At 44.4% G+C, this 22,320-nt stretch overlaps 1 protein-coding gene across 1 annotated transcript in view; it reads left to right on the forward strand.

Moving 5' to 3' along the window:
- LOC104523042 (inositol 1,4,5-trisphosphate receptor type 1-like) overlaps nt 1-22,320 on the forward strand; it is a gene marked incomplete at its 3' end in the record, with an annotated part of 165,575 nt that overhangs the window by 93,252 nt on the left and 50,003 nt on the right. The window contains 4 exon segments of the mRNA XM_029084380.1: nt 8,454-8,489; nt 10,328-10,378; nt 13,805-13,935; nt 15,213-15,405. Of these exon segments, the coding sequence (XP_028940213.1) occupies nt 8,454-8,489; nt 10,328-10,378; nt 13,805-13,935; nt 15,213-15,405 (411 nt within the window).

Consider the following 22,320-nt stretch of genomic DNA (forward strand, 5'->3'; position numbering starts at 1 on the left):
GAACAAACCCAAGTGATGGCTGTTTGGGCTTGTTTTTAACCTGCCCTCTGGTTGGGATGCTGCAGCTCTTGCTGTGCCGCAGGTCAGTGCCATCACCATCGTCCTGGCGGAGCAGAAGGTCCAGCCAGGGTCTGAGATACCTTTCCCATCACCATTTTCAGCTTCGATTAAAAACTTTATGAGAAAATCCTCAGCTAGGGCTGCTCAGGGTATCACCCTTCTAGAGGACAGTGTTTCATATGGCAGAAGTCCCATTGCCATCGCTTCTGACGTGTGCTAGTGGGAGATGGCTCAGGTGTTTCTCCAAGCTTCACACCAAACTTTTAATATCCTGTAGCTACAGAGGTGCTGGAGTGTCTCACCTCTGGTGTCATTATTTTCTCTTTCTCTTTTTTATAAACCAAGATTTTTTTCCCTTCTTACCTGGGGAGGAGGCACCAGCAGTCTGCTCTGGTTTTGAACAGTTAATGTGTAGCACACAAACGTTTACATCAGCTGCTGGATTCCTTGGAATGTGTGGCACTGCAGCTTCCCAGCATGCATATATATATATATATATAAAATTTTATATTGGAGAAACTTCAGACAAACTTGAATTGTTTAATTGCACATTAAGTCATAATATGAGACTCTCTCCCCTTCAGTTTCTGGCTCTAATGTGCTGTCTTTACCTCCAACAAATCAGCCAGAGCGTGTAGAGCAATTTAGAATTTGGTCTGGAGGCTGCAAAGGAGGAACTTTATTGCTCCTCGATGGAGCAACTGTGTGTGGAGGGAGCAGGTGTGTTTAGAACCATCAGCAACGTGCGCTGGCTGCTTATAGAGAGGGATTCAGATGGTGCTTGAGCCACTGACAAGTCTCAAAGGAAATCCCAGCATTTTGTGGGCTTGGGTTTTGTTGTTGTTGTTGAGTTTTTAGGGATTTTTGGTTGGTTTTTGTTTCGGCTTTTGATTTTTTTGTTTGGTTTGTTGGTTTTTTGTTTGTTTTCCTGCTTGTCAACCCTGGAAACTGTCAACATTTGGGGCAAAGAATACAGAAAACTCCATTATTAGTAAAATCAACTTCCTTTTCTGTTGGCCTTTGCACAACTTATTTTTTCTGATCAGCTGAAATGTTCCTTATTCCCTCAGGGTAATACTCTATTAAAATCACTGTCTTATAGGATGATTTCATAGTATTTATGTGATTGTATAGGTTGATTTATACATGTTAGTTACTTACTGCAAGACAACTTCAGTGAATGGTGGGTCCAAATAAAAAAAGGTACTAAAAATACCAGGAGGTCCATGCAGTTGTTACTGAAAGTGGTGATAGAAAATGTATGATAGAAAACCCTGAAGGTTTTTGCAAGTGAGGAAGGGGAGTGCCCTTGAACTGGGTGAATAATGCTGGAATTCACCTCGTGGGTAGGAAATCCCCCGCAGAACAGGAAGGATGGTGAGTGCTGCGACCTGAGTATGAGGTCGGTGGCAGCCCCGGCGATTGCTGGTGTTGCTGGAGCATTTGCAGAGCTGGAGAAGTGGTGTGGAAGTGAAGGGGAGGGATAATGTGGTTCCATGCTGTTGTCCTGGTTCATGTCCTTTCCATTGAGGGGTTTATCTGGAATTCCTTCTTTGTTGGAAATGCGGGACAGGAAAGAACTGGAGTTTTCTGAGGAGAAGCGGTGTTAGCGTGGTCTTTATTTTCAACATCTCTTACTACTCTCCCTGGCCACCAACGAATGCCAGGAGCAGAGGGAATGGCAGGAAGATGTGGCAGGGGAGGGTGAGGTTGGCCATGAGGAAAAGGTTCTTGAGGCAGAGGGTGGTGGAGCACTGGAACAGGCTCCCCAGGGAGGTGCTGATGGCACCAAGCCTGACAAGATTCCAGCAGCATTTGGCCAAGGCCCTCAGGGACATGGTGTGAATGTTGGGCTTGTCCTGTGCAGGGACAGGAGTTGGACTCCATGATCCTTGTGGGTCCCTTCCAACTCACAACACTATGATGAAGTCCTTACTGGGCTGACCTGCTGTAATCCTCTTCTTGATGGAGCTGTTGACTATGCTGGTCTCACAGAGAAGAGGTTCAGGACTGAGGTAAATTTTTCTTAAGTGCTATCAAGTGTGAATCTTTACTCAACAGTGATAACTAAACTCCAGTTGTAATTAGACGCAACAGCTTAATTGACTTTTAATTCAGTCCTCAACCTACAGAAAGTCCATGGCATGATACAAATGCAGATTTTGCAGGGTTTCACAACTGAAGTGGAGATGGTGACCTCCACCGTGGGTTCCCTGTGGTCCAGGCCAGCTCAGGCAGCACAGCTCCCTCTCCATTGAGGCATTTCCATTGGCGGCGTGATGTTCCCATCCACTCTCCTGGGTCTGGAGAGGTGTTTGTGGACAGCGCGGACCAGTTGCAACTTGTGATGTGAGTCTTGGGCACTAAACCGCATATGTCCTAGAGAAACATTAATATTTTATGGACTAAAAAGGAGAGAAGTGTTAGTGCTGACCTGCAGGTGGCATGCTCAGGATGCTGAATGTGCTGGGAGATGTCCTACTTTTTTTTTTTGCCTTTTTTTTTTCTTTTTTCCTCCCTCCCAGCCACATTGCAGTGAGCTGCTCTGCTGGGCACCTGCCAACATTCAGGCAGCAGTTACATAAGAACAGCTTTTTTTTTTTTTCCTGGAATTTAGGCGCGCTGCTGATGTGTGACCTTCAGCGGTAATTGCCAATAAACGTGGTGGAGATGTTTACAGTCACCGCGGGCCACGCCAGGACTTCTGGCCTCCGAGCCTGTGCCGGTAGCTGCTGTGCCTCTGGGGCTGCTGCTGCTTCCCATGGTCACCAGTCCCATAGTGTTGGATCAGGATTTTATTTTTCAGGATGAAGAAGGGGTGCTCTGTTGCTTCCCTCCGCCTACAGAGCTGGGATAGGGGCCAGCAAACACCAAAATGACCCAATCCAGCAAAACTCCACAAGCACCCAGTAATTCCCCTGTAATTATTTAGTCATTTTTAGGATTTGAAGTTAAAAAACTGAATTAAGTAAAACCCTGTTTCTTTTTTTTATTATTGTTGGGGTTTTTCTATTTTTATTCAGTAATGACACTTCTTTATGTAGCTGATAAAACGATATCCAGCAAAATACACCTGCAGACCCACTCAGTAGAGTTTTGGGTGGGTTTTGGTTTGGTTTTTTTTTAACCTCTTCACTTTGGTCTTGAGGTTTCAAGGAGGTGAAAAGGGAACTGAAAATCCTGGTTCAGAGGGGTTGGCTGAATTAACCTTCTCAGTGTTCTTTATCAGTGATAAACCAAAACTACGATGGCTGAGTAAGGTGCAAAATACATACAATTTTATACATTGTCTGACTGGGGGTGGAAAATGCATTAACCTCTTAAGTGCTGGAGAGATGCACTTAGAAATTATTTTCCTCGTAGAGAGAGCTTACTCCACAGTCATTTCTCTTGTGTATTCTGCATTTAGACAGTGCTTCACTTGTTATGTCTCGAGCAGAGGAAATGCAGGCTCTCATAAATTTTTGTGGGCTGCCTTATATTTTTTTTCCTTCAGAAATCCTGCAGTCTTTGGACCGTTTTTTATTGCACGAATTGGAATTGGTGAGCTCTTTGGAAAAAGAGACTGGAACATTTCTTATAGTTATTTATAACAACAAAAAAAAAAATAGTTATACTATCTTACTAGTTAATTAAAACTGCTAATGTAAAATCTGTAGTGAAGATAGTTCTTACTATGTTCAGTTATTGTAGAAGACCTGCAAGATTGAGGATTTAAAGAGAAGCAAGTGATTGCACTCCCATTGAAGGTCAGTTGGTTTATCAGAGACTGAGGTCTCTCAACTCCAGGAAAGCCCCAGCCCAAGTAAAACACGCTTTCTCAACTGAAAGCTCTGGAAAATGAGGAGGCATTCCCGGAGGCAGCTCTCGGTGACCTTTCAGTGCAGGCACTGACAGTCCTTATGCCAAATTTCCCACCTCATCGTCTGGCAACACACACAGTCTCTGCAAATTCACTGAGATAATGGGAGGGAGGGAAAAAAACATCCAGCCACATCCCTGATCTGGGTGTGTGCTGCAGTGGTGAGGCGAGGGGTGTGAGCGTGTGGTTGCTGCTCTATCACGTGCTGGTGGGAGCTGGGGGGGCTGCCTCTGCCCCCCATAAATCCCACGTGTTTTCTGGGAGGGCTGGGAGAGCTGCACGGCTCAGGGGAGCTTGCACCAGGTCAAGGAGCTGCTCCACATCTCCCGCTGCCTCTGAATTTCTGGAGGTGTGAGATCCTCCATCACTAAAAATACGCTGCTGGCAGCTTTGCTGCAGGTCTGTTACAATGGTAAACTGTAACGTGGGAAGTCTGTCAAAGCAGTTCCCTGCTCTTGGTTCCCAGTTATTCCCCTCTGCCCTGAAACTTATCCATAGCAAGTCAAATGTGTTTTTGACAAACACCTACATATCATCTGCAGAGGACAGAAATTTCCTCTCCAAATTTTTTTCTCAGTTCTGCAAGGTAACAGTATTGGGCTCACAAAAGAGACTTGGCAGGCAGGTAACCTACGTGGAGTTTTCTGGTGTTATTGAAGAGTTATGAAGGACAGTAACGTAATTTGTGCTCTAGTTTGTTGTCGTGAATCAGACTAGGTGGTGCTTTTGCTGTGTGTCTTTCAAGTAAGAGCCATACTGGAAGGATTTTACAGAGAAAAGAGGAGAAATTCAGAAAAGGGAGGAAAATATGGAAAGAGACTTCCAGGATTGTGTCTAAACAGCCAGTCCCACTGGAACTTCAGCTGATAGGGGAGGTGGTAATGCAGGAGCCGAGGCAGAGGGCAATGGTTGCACAATAACTTGTACCTGAGACCTTCACTGCCATTCTTTGCATCTGGCTATACAACCCACCTATCAAAAGCTTGATGTGATCTTCGGCTGACTGACTGTAGTTGTGTTCTTCTCCTTTTTATTTCCTCCTCTATGCCAGATCTCTCCCCTTACCACCCTGATAATGAGATGCCATATGCATAGAGTTGGGTTGGTTCCTGAATTCACAGATTTTGGGACCAGAAGGGCCTGCTCAGTAATTTAACCCGACTTCCTGCGCAGTGCAGGGCATCTCATTTCGTGCCATTGCTTCTCTGCTGAGCCAAATCAATTTAGTTTGACTAAGCTTCTTCAAAATGCTTAGTGTTGATCTTGAAGACCTCCCAGGATAGCTCTCGGTTTACTATTGCCTTGCACCAGCCACTCACTTTTGTATCCCATTTAGATAGTGATTGGAAAACGACCCAAAGGAGATGTGTGGTAGTTTGGAAAATGGCATCAGCCCATGGAAGTTGAGCAGGCTGAGGTTGTCACCTCTCAATGCTGTGAACTCGGAGCTGGCCTGAAGTGGAGGAGGTTTGAGCTTTCAAGTGTGCTGATTTGTCCATTATTTCATCAAAATCCCAAAGTTTGGTGAGGCTGAAGAGAAAAGGATCAGGTTTTGGAAGTGTGCATGTGCTCACACAAACACGTGGGTTTTTCTGATGAGAATATTTCCCATCCATTTGTAACATTACAATGTGAGATGTTTTCCATCCTGTTTTGCTGAAGCCACTATCCAGAGCAGACCCAGTCTAAGTGAACTGGAATCTCCACCTGCCTTTTAAATGCATTTCAAGCCTTTTCAGCTCAATATTCTTGATATTTACCACATAGTTGAGTTAAAAAAGAAAAAAAAAAAAAGCAATCCTGAGGCTTTAAACCTGAATGAAAATCTTTCTGCTTTTCCTCAAACCATTTCCCCTTTTTTATCCACAGTGCTAGTTGTTTGAATTTTCTCTGACAGACAGGACTAGACCACTTTCATCTTGATTTTTATTTTGAAAGCAAATGAAAATACAACTTTCATACCTTCCTCAAAACCGTAAAGGAAAAGGACTGAAACCTCTTCTATATCTCCTAAGTTGAGATGTAGTGAGTTCACACTTGAGCTGTCACTTGCTTTGGTGGTTTTTGAGGTGGATGCATCCACTGTTGAGTCAGATAAAGACCATTCTGGGAAACACACGTAGCTTGTGTTAGGGAAATGGATGCTAGAAGCATTACGGTCACCACAGGTCAAAGACATTGTAATTCTCCTGTTACGGCTAATGACGAGTGGTGTATGTGCCAGCTTTGTGGGAATGGAAACTTTAAAGGAAGAGGGGTTTTTGTGTAGCAAGTTGAAAGGAACTTTTGCTGCTGCTAGCAAGACGTGAAGATGTGGTACTCCTCTGTGACCCTGTCACCCACTACGTGCCAATTTAAAAGCTGGCCGCTGTTAGGGAAGTGTCTTGGTATTCCACAAACTTGCCCCTGACCCCAAACCATCACTTTTCTTCTAGGTGGAGAGCTGAGGTGTACAGAGGCACAAGCAATCTTTCAAAATTACTACTTTGGTCTATTCTCCCACCCTACTCAACCCTTCTTGCAAAGCATAAACTGATCCTTTGCTGTGGCAGCACGCAGGATAGCGCAAAGTGTCGCACAGTAACTGGAGCTCAATAATTCTGTGCTATTTTAACCCATTTTGACCCAAAGAATAACAGCTTTGGTATTTGGAGTTTCTATTCTCACTGAAAGATTGCTGAAGGCCGTGTTTATTTGCAGTGACCCATCCGAGCATTGCCGAGGGCAGCAGCTTTTGCTTGCAGATGAGTTTGTGGGGCTGGTTCTAACACGCTGATCTATTTATACACGCTGTCGGTGCTATGGTGGGAAGACACAGGAATTTGCAGGATAGGATATGTCCTTTTTCCTTCTCCAGCTAAGTTGGAAAGATCAAACTAATTTCATGCTGATTCTTCATCTACACTGGTTTTCAACCCCAAAATATACACGTGTGTTTGATTTAAATGGGGTTATGAGCTCAGGAATAAGGAAGCTTTCATTTGGAATCCAAGGTCCAGTACAATATCTCATGACTGTCACGTCCACTTGACCTGCCACCTTCAGTCTCCCCTTCCCTGGAAGGAAGGGACCTAATTTCCCTTACGGGGGAATATGCACCATTTCCTTGCTGCTGTTGACTACTTAAGAATGGAGGAATTTTTTGCTTTGCTCTGAAGCACGTTGTGCAGATGGTGGCTGCAATCAGAACAATGTGCCCGGACTCCCTAATGACTCGATACGGTGTCTCTAGCCTCCAGCCTACAAGCAGCAAGGGCAGTGCAGGAACTGTGTGTTCCCCTGCATAAATGAGGTTCTTCCTGTTAACTTATGGTCCTCTGCCTTAAATACTCCCTGCTTCAGTTTGGCCAAGAGAGGAATGGTTTGCATGCTTGTGAAGTTTCCAAGAGTGGTGACAATGCAAGGAAACGGTGTACGAAAGGCCGTGTGAATTAGCCCAGGAGGAAAGTCCATTAGGAGAAGAACAGAGAACGGTTCTTCCTGGCCAAGGAGCCCCCCTGCCCACGGAGCACCACGGGGGGAGTGCTCACTCCTCCAGATCCTTCCTGGGAAGTGGAGTCTCTCCGTATTTAGACTTCTGGATCCCAAGGCTTTCCTCTCCCTTTGCTGTGCGTTTCCCAGGCTGCAGTGGATATTGGGTTAAAATCCCCAGTTGCTTTTCCAGCCTGTGCTTGATTTGTCTGTCTAGTTTGTGTGCCCTCTAGGTAGACATGGACAACGCATGGTTGACTTAATTTGGTATTACTGTATCGTCCTCGTCTTATTTCTTCGTGTCTGTTCCTGAGAAGTTAAATCAATTTACCCACGATTTAATAGGCAGTTTCATTTGAATGTTTAGGTCTCTGTTGTATGTCTAAGCTCTACTAGATAGAAGTTGCTCGTCTTCATCTGTTTCAATGCGATGATCAGCATTTTAAATTTTAAAAGCTGTCACCGTTAAGCCTCTTATTTCATCGCTCGTGTTTGACACCGTGTCATGTATCTTTTATCTCGGGAAAAGTACGTTTGTAGATGAGAATCTACTGAAAGCATTCTTTTTTTAAAAAAAACTAACATTGTAAGGCTGCTGCCTTTCTGTGACATGCAGCCCTGGCTTCCTCCTCCTCCTCCTCCTCCTCCTCCCGGGGATGGGTGTACTGCCTTCGCCCTCAGCGAGTCACAGAGCCCGGGTGCGCGGTCCCAGCAGGCTGCCCAAAAGTGCATTTCTGCGTTGCAGGTCTGTGTGCACCTGCAACTAAAGCTTTTTTTTTTTTTTTTTTCTTGTGCCTCTTGTGTTCATGCCAAATAGATCGGGGTGTTCAAAGGATACCTGCTAAATTTTCAAAATGTAGCCCTTTTAGGAGCTGGGTGGGTGGGAGGGTGTAAACAGTAATTATGACTGTAATTCATTTGTGATGATTCAGCTATGTCAAGTGCTTTGCTAGCTCCCTTCCCCTAAGTGTTGACCACTAGATTTCTGTTGGGATGAAAGATTCTTGAAGAATGACTAATTTTATTTTTTTTTTTTTTTTTGCATTTTACTTTCAACTAGCTGCCGCAACCTCCAGAAACGGAAAGCTCTGTAGAGGTGTGTCACCCACCTATATTTGTACAACAGGCAAATATTGGTGTTTTGAAGTAGTCCTGGTGGAGTGTCTTGTTGGTAAAAACCAAAACAAACCCCTGTGAAATGTGTGTTCCTGTGTGGTGTTAGACAGTGAAAAATAAGTAGGATTTGTTGAAGTGGTTGAATCCAGTACAGCATCAGTGTGATAGTCTGAAAATATAAAAAAGCCCATGTAAACCAGTCCTAAATCTTTGTTCCTTTCAGCCATTTCCCTTATGCTGTTAAGGGAGGCACTGTTGGAAACGTCTCCTCTCAAATCTGGGAGAGTAGATGGAGATGAGATCTGAGGAAGAAATTGTTTGGTGCAAGGGTGGTGAGACAGTGTCCCAGGTTGCCCAGAGAAGCTGTGGCTGCTCCTCCCTGGAAGTGTTCAAGGCCAGGTTGGATGAGGCTTTGAGCAACCTGATCTAGTGGAAGGTGTCCCTGCTGATGGCAGGGGGGTTGGAACTGGATGAGCTTTAAGGTCCCTTCCAACCCAAAGGGTTCTGTCAAATCCCCCTGCATTGGCAAAGTGAGACTTTGTTTCTCTGGCTCCTCGTACAGAATTTGGTTTTCCCTTTGTCTCACATATTTAACAATTTTGAGAAGGAAATAGAGATGTCAGAAGTTGTTAGTGGTACCTTCATAATCGCAGAGCAGTTGGGTGTCCCGTTGAAAATGCCACAGTGAAACAGCTAATGGTCACTTCACATCTTCAAGGTCATTAGCTCTATAGTGAATTGGATACATAGGCACTTTCCTTTATGAGATACCCCAGTGTTAGTTTGCATAAAACAGATTATTTGCTGAAATTAAGGTTTAAGAATTTATGAAATCTCAAATTCTTTTGAAATTAATGGGACATCCAGAGATGGCATTGGTAGATTGTACAACTGGTGCAGTACCAGTGCAGATCTAAGTGAAACAACGTGGCAGTCTACATCTAGGACAGTGTCAATTCTCTCAGCTATATAAATATGAAGATTATAACTAAGTTTAGAAATCATGAAGGGCAAAAAAAAGTAGTTTGTGGTAGTTTAGACCTTTGTATTTGTAATTATTGTGGAATAGTGTTTAAATGTAAACTGTAACTCTGAGTGGTCATAGAATGACTTTGAGATGTTTGGGAGATGGCTCCTGGGTTACGATGGGTCCATGAACAGTGATTGTTCCTACACAGTTTCTGGATGCTTTAAAGCGGCAAAAAACTCAACGTAGTTCAGGTTTACAAAGTGGAAGTTCCATTCCTGAAAATTAATATCTGAAATAAGAGATTTGATATGGAAACCTGCACATATTGAGGAACTTTGTTTAGTGAACCTCCCTGAAGCCCATGGCATTGGAAGGGAAATCCCAGAGGTGCTGTCCAAGGCCCTCCACAGTCTCAAAAGAGCTTCCTTGACCACAGTCAGATCTGTTGAAGTATCTACACTTCCTCCAGAAGTGTGTGTATGGTGGGGAGGGGTGTTTGTACGTGTGTGTGTCTGTGTTTATGTGTGCATGGGCATGCATGGTTTGAGTTCTTCAGAACTTCTGTGTGTTACTGGTCATGGTCAAATTAGACAGACTTTGTGTTTTCTTTAAATCCTTGAGTATGTGTTGGCATACGTGCATGCCATGGTGGTCTGCTGGAGGGTGGCAGAGCAGACTGGTGAAGTTCTGCCAGAGCTAATTGAGGGCAGATGTTCTGTTTGAAGAGCTTGTCAGTTGATCTTCCTCATCTCCCCCCCTTGACTTCCCTTAATATTTTCCATGAGTGCAAAGATGTTAGTGTCTCTTTAGTGTTGTTCTGCTTTAAAATGAAATTTCTGCATGCACAGCAGGAGCTTGATCAAAGTCTACCACAGAGGCAACTGGAGGATCATAGAAGGGTATGTACAGCAGTCAAGCACGTTCAGAACTAATTCTCTACCTTTTCCTTTTCAACAGTGAAGCGTAAGTCGTGTAAGAAACTTCTGTGGTTAACTGCTTGCTGTTGGTCTCTTGGAACATCTAAAATGATCAGCCATGCTTACAAAACCAGGTGCTGGAGCACCTTCTCTTGGATTAAATGGAAGGAGCAAGTGCTTGGCTGCTCTGAATTAAACCTCAGATCCTGGTCTGGTCTGATGCTTTCAAAGCACTCCCCTTTGGTGATGATCACACAATTATGGAGTGAGATTCATCAGTGCTTGCAGAGTTTGCCTTCTTTAGCCACACCTCCCCTTCAAAAACAGCCAAGCTGCCAAATTAGCATTGTTATTTCTCTATTTCTTCTGCTTTTGTACCTAGGAACTGAATAGCAGCAGCTTATAACTGCTTGACTCTTAAATTTTATTAAAGATTCTCTGTTTTAAAGAATGTCACAGGTTTATGATGTCACTTAACTGAGCTGTGTGTTGCTTTCCTGATACGCATACAATGAGATTTGTATCCTACTGCCTGTGAGTTTATCTTGATGGTGAATGCAGATGAACCTGAATGCTGTTGGGTTTTTTTTTTCTAGGTAGCATATTTGATTTTTCTTATTGCCGCCAAACATCTGATATTTGTTTGCACACTGCACGCATCAAAGTGGTGTACAACAGTAACATGATGAACAGTTAAAGAACTGTTCTGGAGCCAAGCACTGCAGATGAATTAATTATAACATTTCTTAAATACCACTTATTTTTTCTCCCCTCTGCTTTGATCACATACTCATATGCTTGTTAGCTAACGCAGTGGGTTTGAATAATTTTGTAGGAAACAAAGTTTTTCTTCCCAATTAGAATTTGAAATGCTACTGAACGTGGATGCCAAACCTCCAAAACCGTGGATCAGCATCAGAAACAACAAATGCCTGATACCTGTTCCCACTTGTATTTTCTGGTTACTCGTCCTGTTTTGGGTCCACTGTTCCTATAAACAACAGAGGTGCTGCAGGTCTGTCCTCAGAGCAGCAGCTCCTGCTGAGGTCTGTCCACTCAACCCAACTATTTTGACCATGGAATAGAAGGTGTCTTCTGCTCCACAGTGGACCAGAAGGAAGGTCTAGAGACAATCCCAGGAGTTAGTTACCCTTCTGGATTCAGGAGGAGGTGGAATTCACTGAACAGCAGTTCTTGTGCTTGGATGTGTGTTATGATCCTTGTAGTAAGTTGTAAGAATTACTGGTTTTAAATGCCAGGAAAAAGGTAATAGGAGAACTCCATTGTAATGTGATTTTTTCACAGGGCTTATATATGGGTATCAAGTTGCCTTTCTGATCAGTACGCATGTAGAAGGAAGTTGTAGTTAAGGATTGGTTTTTTGTTGGGTTTTTTATCTGGCTTGGCCTTGTTCTGTCGTGTAGCCTTCCTTACCTGCCAGACTGAGCAGGAGGCTGGTTCAAGCACTACATCATGTACTAAACACTCTCATGTCGCTGTCAGTCAGAGGAGCTCCTCTGGGATAAGAATTTTCTTGAGCTTTTGAATTTAGTCTCTTGCCTTTCCTACATGTTGGCTAGTTGGCCCAAGCAGTGATGGGGAGCGTATGCCCCTGGAAAAGTGCTCGGCTTCTACTGCTGCTTCCAAAGTAACTTGCCTTTTTTTTTTTTTTTCTTCTTTTTTTCTGGGTGGGGACTTTTAGAAGCAGCTGGTTGGAAAGCTCTCTTCATGTTTCTTTTACATCTTGTCTCCCTGCCATTTCCCTCATCCCCATCTAATTCCATAAAATGCAGCTTATATGATGCAGCTTTCACACTAATAATCTATAGGAATAATTTTTAATCTGCTAAATTGTGGTGACGAGTGGATGTTGGGAGCCCTGACATTGGCAGGGGAGGGCAGTGATCCCTGACCAGCTGCAGGCAGGTGTTGAGCTTCTCCATTTGGAAATGCTGGCTGGAATTTGGTCAAGGACAGTTCATTTCTGCACAGGTTTTTGTCATTCCAGCATGTTGGGGTATCAGGATTTCTCAGAGGAGCCTTTTGTGGCTTTGTATCAAAGCAGAGTGGCTGTGGCAGTGCTGGAGTTTTGTATGAGCCAATTCACGCACGTTTACATCGTTCCATTGACTTATTTGTGTTTTAAAGGCCTCTTGTGAAAGTTTAAGTAAGGCTTCACTTGCATGACAGCTAATATTAAACCTCGCAGTTAATGACGCTTTGAATCTATAGTCAGACAACTGATTTGATTTGAAATACGATTGAAAAATCAGTGTCAAGCACTTGGGTTTTTTTGAATGCAGATCAAGATATTTCAGTTGATCCTAACAGATTTTTAAAGTTTTTATTCTTGGCTAGATGAATATATATATTTTTTAATCCCCAGAAAACCCCTTTCCTGTCTCAGGGTGGTGCTGCTACAACCCCAGCACGCTGCCATTAGCAGAACAGTAGCTCCCAGTTAAAATAATCACCAGTTTTCCTTTTTGCACAGAAACCTTATAAAAAAATCTGTTAATCCAACCACGGTGTTTGTGTTCCTGCCCATCGCTGGCAGTACCACCAGCTTTCCTACAGCTCTGGGAATTCCTGGGAATTCCTATAAAGACTTCAGTGAGAGCAGCGAAGGGTCCGCGGGTTAATGTTCAACCTGGAGGTGTTTTTGTCTCCCGTGGTCTCCGCTGACGGCAGCGGCACGTGCTCGGCGTGGCTGGGATGTCGGGGTTATCTGAGGACCGGTGTCCCGCAGTGTCCCCAGGCTCATGTGTTGGGATGCTGACTGCCGGCGTGACCGGGCGGCTGGGACAGCTGCCAGCAGGAACGCCGGGAACAAAGAGCTGGGATGCAGCGGGGATCGCTCGGGTTTCCGCTCGGCGGCTGACGGCGTTAGATCACATCAGCTGCTGATGGAGGGGAGGAAGGAGCGTGTGTCCCTGGAACACTGGTGAAATGGAGACGTAGGATAGATTTGAGAAGATGGGGTTGCTCGCTCACAAAACCATTTGTAATTTTACTTTATCTCTAGATCACCTTCATTTTGCGCTGGTGCTGTACAGATGCTCCTTTTTTACATTTAAAACTGAGACAATACAACTTAATTAAAAATGCTCTTTGAGAATAAAATCCATCTAGCAAGCTTTAGCACAAAATCTGAACTGTAGCTGTTTCTGGTGCTGGGAACACGTAATTATTTGAGCCCCATGAGACCCTCCCCGCCCCCCCAGTGTCCCAGCCTGCCTGAGCACATCAGATGTTCAGTGGATTTTTCCAAATCTCCAAGGTTTTGGTTCCCCCTCCCTCGCTGTGTGAGTAGGTTAATGATAAGGGCAGTCCTCTTGCTAATGAATATGACTAGTTTATTTATTCATTAAACTCACATCATTATTTCATTATCCTCTTTGAATCAAGGGTGAGGCACTCAGGCAAGTTTTGGTCAATCGTTATTACGGCAACGTGAGACCGGCGGGACGGCGCGAGAGCCTGACCACCTTCGGCCATGGCCCCTTGTCTGCTGGAGGGGCTGGCAAAGCTGGGGCAGGGGGGAGGGACTGGTCCGGACCTGCTCCTGCTCTTCAGCTGTTGGTGTGATCTGCCCTGCCCAATGCTGTGTGTCTGTCTCTGCCTGAGAAATCCGGTGAAATAGGGTTTGTTTGGTTTCCCCCCCCGCTTTTGAACTTCTCCCCTACTGTTCTGTTCTATGAAATCCAAAAAAAGAAGAAACTGTCCCCATGGATGGGGAAGAAGTCCTACCTGCATGTCACTCCAGGCTTTGGAAAGACCAATGTGTTTTAAATCCCATTGAAAATGCCACTTTAGGCTGAGCAGAGCATCACTCTCCTGTCTCTCGTAGTGTCAACTGCTTTTTCCTCGTGCAGATGATGGCAGTATTCTTTTTCTCCTGCTTGCGTTTAAGAAAGTACTTGAAAATTAAGCAGGCAGAGCTTTTTATACTTCCCAGAGACTGGCTTGAATTTTGTGGTTTTGCTTTGAATGAATGTGCTTAGAAAACCTGATCAATTTAATATTTGCAATAATATTTGGGAGATGTGCTTATAAGGGTATCAGATCATTAACCATATCTGAAACACAAGCATTTCATTATATTACAGAGAGATTGCAGGGTGGGGCGAGCAATAATTTGGTTTGAAGTGAGTTGTAAAGTGCATTTTATTTAATTTGAGAGCATTGCTAAAAAAGTCAATAATGTCAAGCACTTTTTGTCAAAATAGAATTCAGTGGGTTTTGCCTCTTCAAAGTAAAGACAGCAGGTCATCCTGTTGAAAGTGGGGCTTGATCAGAAACAAACAAAAAAAACCCCAAAAAACCTATTTCACCTTATTTTCTGAAGCTGATCTATATTTCATTGTCCTTGCATTGTGCTGCCATACTCTTCCACTTACTAGAGCGTTGGCTTTGCCATCATCTGAAATCTGTCTCACCTTTTCTCCATCCTCTCACTGGTTCTGCAGGGCCTCTTGCTCTCTTGGTATCCCTGAATCCATGCTGTTTCCAGAATCCTCTTCCAATGCACCATCTCTCTTTCCATCTGCTGCTGCTACTGAAGGCAGCATTGGCCATAAATATTTCCCTTGTCCTCCCTCGGGACACCAGCTCCTGCAGACTCACACATATTAAAGCAGTGCACATCTTAAAACATGCCCAATACGTGCTTTAAGGTACAAACTCAGGAGCTGAGTTCATCACTGTTAATAAACGTGTTCAGGGCAGGTTAATAATTGAAACCAGAAGAGAGGTGCCATCACCGTAGGGTGGTGGGGATTGAATCTCAGCCTGTTTCTTATCATCACCTTTTTACAGGAGGAAGCTCCGGATCGAGTTCGATGAGCCGAGGTGAGATGAGTTTGGCAGATGTCCAGTGTCATCTGGATAAAGAAGGTGCATCCAACCTGGTCATAGATCTCATCATGAATGCCACCAGTGACAGAGTCTTCCACGAGAGCATCCTGCTAGCCATTGCCCTCCTGGAAGGTGGGAACACTACAATACAGGTAGGAAAATGGAAAACTTTAAGCTTATAACTAAAACTTGTTGGGAAAGGAGATGTTTTTATGAAATCCAGGAAACTTGAGGAGGTTAAGGAGATGGGAGGGGAAATGACTAAATGATCTTTGACCTGTAATTAAGAAAAATATTAATGTCTGCCATGCAAAAGTTAACTTACGACATGGGTGCTGGGTAATTGAGGTGTTTCCCAGGGCAATCTAGAGGAACATATAACACAACAGCTTTGTAACATAAGTTGATGTGACTACTTCTGTGGGTAAGTTTAAGCAACTGCAACATGCTCAGAGACTTTCAGCTGTTAAATTCCCAGTCTGAATCCTAATGCAGCAGTAAACTCCAGACCACCATCGTTCTCCTGTAATCTTGCTGTCCTTTGTTTCTGTGTTTTAAATAAGGATTTGGTTTCTCTAAATGAGAAGTGCACCTGACATGGGTTTTAATGGACTTACACCACATAGCTTCTTCAGTGTTTTTTCCAAACAGAAAGTAAAATCTTAATATAGGCAAAATAAGCCTATAAAGATTATTGAGTATGTAATATCTTATTCTTTTGACTTTGTGTGTGTTCTGTTTGCAAACAGTCTGTTTCTGTCGTGGATAATGGGCTTTATACGTAGCTATTCCAGAGAGCATTACCCCTTTCTTACTCTGCTGCAATGTGTTTCACGTGTCTGAACAAAATAATTGATGATTTGTTTAAGGTCAGTTTTGCAGATTGCTCCTTTCACTCAGAGAAGTGATACATCCAAATGTTTGATACACATAGAGATTTAGGCTTATAATTTTGATGTCATTCATGCTGCATCCTAATTGGGGACGTTTAGTTAGATACTTCAAGATAAACCATTAGCATTTTCAGAAGAGGTTGAGCAAAGAGAATTTAAAAAAAATAAAAAAACCCCTTATATATGTGGCCCACTGTTCCCAGTGCAGTATAACCCCTCCCCAGTCCTTGTTTGCTTCTGTCCTGAAAACCAAACTACTGAAAGGCACAGTCTGTCTCTGGTATCACAGCAGCAGCAAAGAGCCACCACACGTACAACATTGTTCTTGCTGGACCATCAAGGCAACCTGTGGGAGAAACGTTTGACCAGGCTGAGGGTAGGGCTTGGTGTTGTGTTCAATCTAATCTCACCAAGGGCTGTTGCCAAAACAGCCCATCCTGTTCTGGTCAGCTCTGCTTGTCCCCTCTTCAGATGGCTCGTGCAGCTGTGGGGTGAGTTAAGTGGCTGATCTGATGGAAAAACAACTTGCCAGTGAAAATGGGTTTGATGCCATAGAAATGTCTGCCTCAAACCTGCCCAGAGATGTGCTAAAGAGCAGCTGGATCGTCTGGGCAGCAGTACGTGGTGAGATTTGATGAAGTGGAACGTGGGGCTGAATCCTGAGTAGCTATAATTGATCATTACGGCTAAAACATGCACTACATCTCTACAGCAGCACCTCCTGTGTTCATGAAAACCTCCCTTGAGAGCAGAGAGAACGTTTTTGGGCTTCTTCACTCTGTCTCTGTAATCAGTACCTTTTTTTTTTTTTTTCCCCCAGTGTATATGCTCTAGAGTGAAATTTCTTTGCAGAAGACAAAGTGGGAATTGAGCGTTTAAAATCCCATGTCACATTAAACTGCAATGACAGGATTAACATTCCTTGAGGAGAGTCTCTCCTTTAAATTCCCTGCTCTAATGTAAAGGAAGCTGAGCTTTCATCTTCCTGGCTCTTAGGGAGCCTCAGGTAACCTCACGCTGTCATGCTGGAAGGAAAAACAAATTGTGCACCAGCCTGAGAGATCCTTTGCTTGTGCTGGACCCCAGAACTAACGGAGTCACTGCCTGCTGTGCACAGATCCCTTGGGAGCAGATTCCTGAGCTCATCTGGTCAAAACAAACAGGGAAGTCTGCAGTCCATCTCCAGAGACACATTTTTCACCAAAAAGGGAGATTCTTTAGTTTGCATTTGCTGTCTGTAACTGGGAGCCTGTAAAATAACTGTGTGGTTAGGAGGGAGCTGCTGGCATGGGATGTTTATAGCCCATGGTGTAATGCGTTCCCACCCGCGCCTCTCGCTACCAGTGTCTGCTGCACTCTGGCCTTTATAGATGCTATTTCCACAAACCAGAGTAACTATTTTACATCCTTTCCCACTCAGGAGTAAGTGCTTGGTGGTTGTCTTCACCTTTAGCAGAATGTTCTGGGCAGCCAGCAGTTCCTTGGTGGGTGGAGGTGCTCTAGTGCAGCAGCAAGAGGCTGGGAGGGGGCTCTGGTGTAGGCTGCTTTGAAGTACAGAATGTTTTAGGAAGCAGATGACTTGTGATGCCTACAGCTAATGCTGTAAGCTCTGAGGTCTCGGGCACACCCAGGAGCTCTTACTCATGCATGCAAAGCACAAGGTGAGACTTTATTGGAAATATCCTATGGAGCGGCTGTAACGTAGGTGTTCTGCACTGCAGTGATCCAGTGGCCTGGTAGCAAAAGGCAAAAAAAATTTGTCACTGCACAGAGATGTTCCCTGACTTACCTCTGCACTGGTTCATCTCCTGGTGCTATGTTCACTGGTGCCTTGCTTTACGTGCACTGGCTCTGGCACCAGACTACTACAGTGTCAGTCAAGAACTGCACATACTCAATGCTCTGATCTTTCCGTAGTATTTTAGTCATGAAAGCCAAGTAAGTAAAATTTTAATGGAAAAAAACCACCAACCACAACGCTTAACGTCTGGGAGAACAGCTGGCTCAAGGCTGGTGAATCAAAGCGAAGGTGGAGGCTTTCTCTGTAGTAAAATCACTATTTCAGGTCTGTATTTCCCAGAGTAATTGTTGAATGATGGCCAAGTTAAAGTGGTGCCGGTAAACGGTTAAATGGTAAATTCACGTAACCAAGCATAGAAGAAAAGTTTATCTGCTCCCCCAGAAAACAGTGAAGGCTCTGGGTGCAGTTACAGGAGAGCTGCGTGGGCTGCTCACTGGTCTGCACAGCTTCAAATCCAACGCGTTGTATCCAGCAGTCTTTGCTCCAGCACAGCAAAGGTGTATTGAGTGCAGCAATGTCATGGTCTCCTACTCAGTAAGACTTTATTTTTACAAAATACACTGCCAAATTTGTCTGCCTGTGGAAACTAGATGCACTTACGATAAAGAACTCAGTGCTTTCCACGGTTTTTTATCCTGGTCTTTCTCAAATCTGTGTTCTTCTGGTAAGTTGTGCAGATTAGGTAGGTAGAGCTTCACAACCTCTGCAGCCTGCAGAGTGGATTTTCTCAAGTTCTACAGCAGTTTCCAGTAACTGCTAGTGGAAGAGTCATCTTCAGTCTCTGGACTAATAACTGTGTTCATTTTGCATCAGATACATTTGTCATTGTGAAAGTCGATCTAGCCAAATCAGCCAGCTTTGTCTTTGAGGTCTTACACAGTTTATCTTCATTTCACAATTTTTTTGGTTATTATTAGCAGCTCTTGATAATACAGTATTCTGAACAAGTTCATTCTGTGCTCAGTCTGAATAATTTTTACCGAACTTCAATTGCTTCTATCAGCAGGCCTTTGAGAAGAGGAAACTGGTGGGATAGGGACGGGTTATGTAAAAAAGGCTTTTGGCAGCAGTGCCAGTAATGTGTCACCCCTGCATGGCGTTTTCTTAACTCCAGGTTTTCACACGGGAAATTAATTCAGCCTGAAGTTAAGCAAAAGGTTTGTACTGACACACGGGAACTTGCACATGATGATTGTAATACGGTTAATAATGGGAGTTCCCGGGTAACTCCCATGAGCTTCAGTGGAAGAGCAGATCCCCATGGTGTTGGGAAGGGATAACTGGAATAGGTGTTCCCAGTTCATTAGATACGTGCAGGGCCAGTATTAAGGTTAGGCAAAGTAGGTGGTTGCCAACTCTAGCAGAAAAGCAAATCTAGAAATGTTCCTTATTATAATGGGCAGGAGTGATTTTTATTGTATTGTTAAGAAAATGAATGTGAGGGAGAAGCAGGACAAGAAAAAGTACTCCTGGTTTTCCTTAGGAAAGAGGCAAAGCTGGTCGTGTCTGGCACGCTGAATCCCGTGCTGCTGTGTTTTGCTGTCAGGGTTGAACCTGGATGTGGTCAATGAACTGTTCTGGGAGAAAGACAGAGGTTTTGCCCACTTACAGCTCTTTGGATGGAAACTTTTCTAGGTTATTTTTACTTTTCAGACTTGACTTAGAAATGCTGTCAGGTTCTTTGGTAACAGAGATGGTGATGAAAGTGTAGTGGCTGTGCCCGGTGAGCTCGTCGCTGCCGCTCAGCAGGAGCTCTGGTGTTCGGTGGGAAGCCTGTCCTCATTTGTAAGGAGACAGAAGCGGAGGTGGAACACCAGGGTCAAAACCAGACAACAAATTAACTTGACAATTGCTGCAGCTCACTGAACTGAAAATTACATAAACCCCTTTATTAATTTATATAACCCTCAGCATCCACCTCGAGAGGGCGGGTGTCAGCGGTGCCTCATGGAGCAGCACTGGGGGGGGGATGCCCTGCCGGCCCCACACTCTCCTCCCAAGTGCCGAGGGACCAGTGTGCCCTGTACCTGGGATGCTGCCGGCTGCTGTGTGGCACCCGTCCCCCCGGGGTGCTAGCCTGGGTGGACTTGTGTTGCTGGTGCCGTTGCTCGTAGGCACGCTGCACACAGAGCTACATCTCCTTTGGAAGAGATGAAAGCTTGGTCTGGTCCCTGCACACACTGCAACACGGGGAGTTTATCTCCATTAGAACAACCCTGGCAAATGAATGACGGTGGAGGAAATTGCTGGGGGCTTCTCACCTGCTAAATAAAAATTATATGCAGCCTTACTCTGCCTCACCTCCGTAGAATTTTGGGTTTCCTTGGTTGGTGGAAGTTAATGGCAAATACAGTCCCTTACATAACTGCCTTTCCACGGAGACTTCAGTCTGCTCTCTAATTAGGGATCTTCTCAAAAGTTAGACTGCGTGATAAATTACCCGCACGCACATGTCGGTGTTTCAGCACGAGAAGGTAAAATGAGGTTGATAACATGAGTTTTAGTTTCTTGCATTTTTTAAGTGCTACCCTGAAGTGACATGATGCAGAGCTAGCAGTTTGGAATGCAGTGGTGCCTTCTTTCCCTCTTCATCCACAGCTCTTCCCAAGGTGGGCTGCAGGCACAGAGGATGAGGTGATGGGAGGTCAGCACCCAAGGAAAAGGTCATTATTTTTCAGGGAAGAAGTATGGTTTCCTCCTAGCTTTAAGGCATCTGAGCAGAGTTGCTGCTCCTGCACAGAGGGTGATGATGGGATCTGCTCTACACCCCTCCTTCCCCCAGCAGTTGAGTATGAGATGAGGACCAGGGGCCACCACGACTTGAGACAGCACCGAGGAGCCTGTGGTGGTGGACTGGAGAGTTGTGCCTCCATCACAGGGTGGCAGGAACAAATCGTTGTTGTGCTGAGCCAAGGTTTGGAGCTCACTGTACATGTGTGAGGCTCCTTTGAGATGTGGCTGTACAAAAAACTATCTGGCTTCGAGTTGCTTTGACTTCCAGAGCTCTTCAGTTCAGCCTGCAAAGAGGAGCTGTGCATTTTGTGTGCCCTCCTTTGAGTGCTTCTTAGGGCCACGTGGCACCACAGTGCCCGTTGCAGAAGGACCATGGAAGGCTCTGAGCAAGCAAGGTAGCAGAAATTATGGCAGCCAGCTCTTTGTTAGTCTGGTTTGGTGGGAAACACTGGTAACTTTGGGTAAAATCCTGGACTAACACCACTCCTGTCTCCAGCTCTGTCTTGCATCTTATGTGGACTTGGACTTAGTTGGGATTTCTCCTCATACATTGCCAAGAAAACCCCAGCACGGTGAACTGTGGTCTCCTTTGCTGAACTCAGTGCTTCAGACTGTCCAAAGTTGATCGATAGTTATTAAATAATTGCAGAGTTGATGTACAAAAGGAATCGAATCCAGAGCTGTCCAGTTCTGGTTTGTGTTTCTGGCACAGGGGAAGCTGCTGTGACCGTCTGCCGCAGCCCTTGGGTTTGAGGAGCAGTAACTTTGAGGCAGATCTGTGTCCTTCAGCTTGCTGTGGAATACTGTGACAAAAATGGAAGGATGAGCGATGCTGGAAAGATCAACAGTGAAATAGCTGGAACCAGCCAGTCAACCCACTTTCTCTTTTGGTTTTTCACTTTCCCTGTTGGCCTAAATGTGTCCTGTCCTATTCGGTTGCCAAAACACTTCAGAGTTTCTTTTTCTCTGTGACTGCAATTGCCCTTCAAAAGTGGGATAAAAAAAATGACAAAATGTTACAGAAATATATATATATATGTATATATAAAATGTAGATTTAGTGACACAATGGTGCTTTAGAGTTTGTCGTTTGGACTTTGTAAACGAGATTTACTACTTAAAAAAATTTGCAGTCACTGATACCTGCGAGCTAACGGAATCGTACGTGATGGTCCATGCTTCAGAGGCAAGAGTATCTTTGGGTCACCAAACTTTTGTAAATAGCACTTGAGAACTTTTGGTCGTTGATAAAAAAGTCTTTTAAAATTTCTACTGTTTCTAACGGGCAGAATGCTTTGATATAGGATGTTGTAGCTTTTTTACATTGTTGTGATAATAATTGGGAAAATAATGCAAAACCAGCAAGCTATCAGCGTATATTAAGTAATCTCCTATGTCTTTTGCCATTTTAAGGAGTTTTGCACAAGTTAAAATACACTTTTTTTTAACATTCTGACTATGTTACTTCACAACATCACATTAAAAAAAACGAAGTAAATGTTGATAGGGACGTCCATCAACCATTGCATTCAGCTGTGGGCAGTGATCCTGTCCTGCTGTGACAGTGAGCCCTCTACCAGAACGAAGCAGGCTGCAAGCCCAGAGCCTCCTTCATGGCGCAGTTACCTTCAGAACAAGAC

Source organism: Antrostomus carolinensis, unplaced genomic scaffold (assembly GCF_000700745.2).
Source record: "Antrostomus carolinensis isolate BGI_N321 unplaced genomic scaffold, ASM70074v2 scaffold21193, whole genome shotgun sequence".
Lineage (NCBI taxonomy): Eukaryota > Metazoa > Chordata > Aves > Caprimulgiformes > Caprimulgidae > Antrostomus > Antrostomus carolinensis.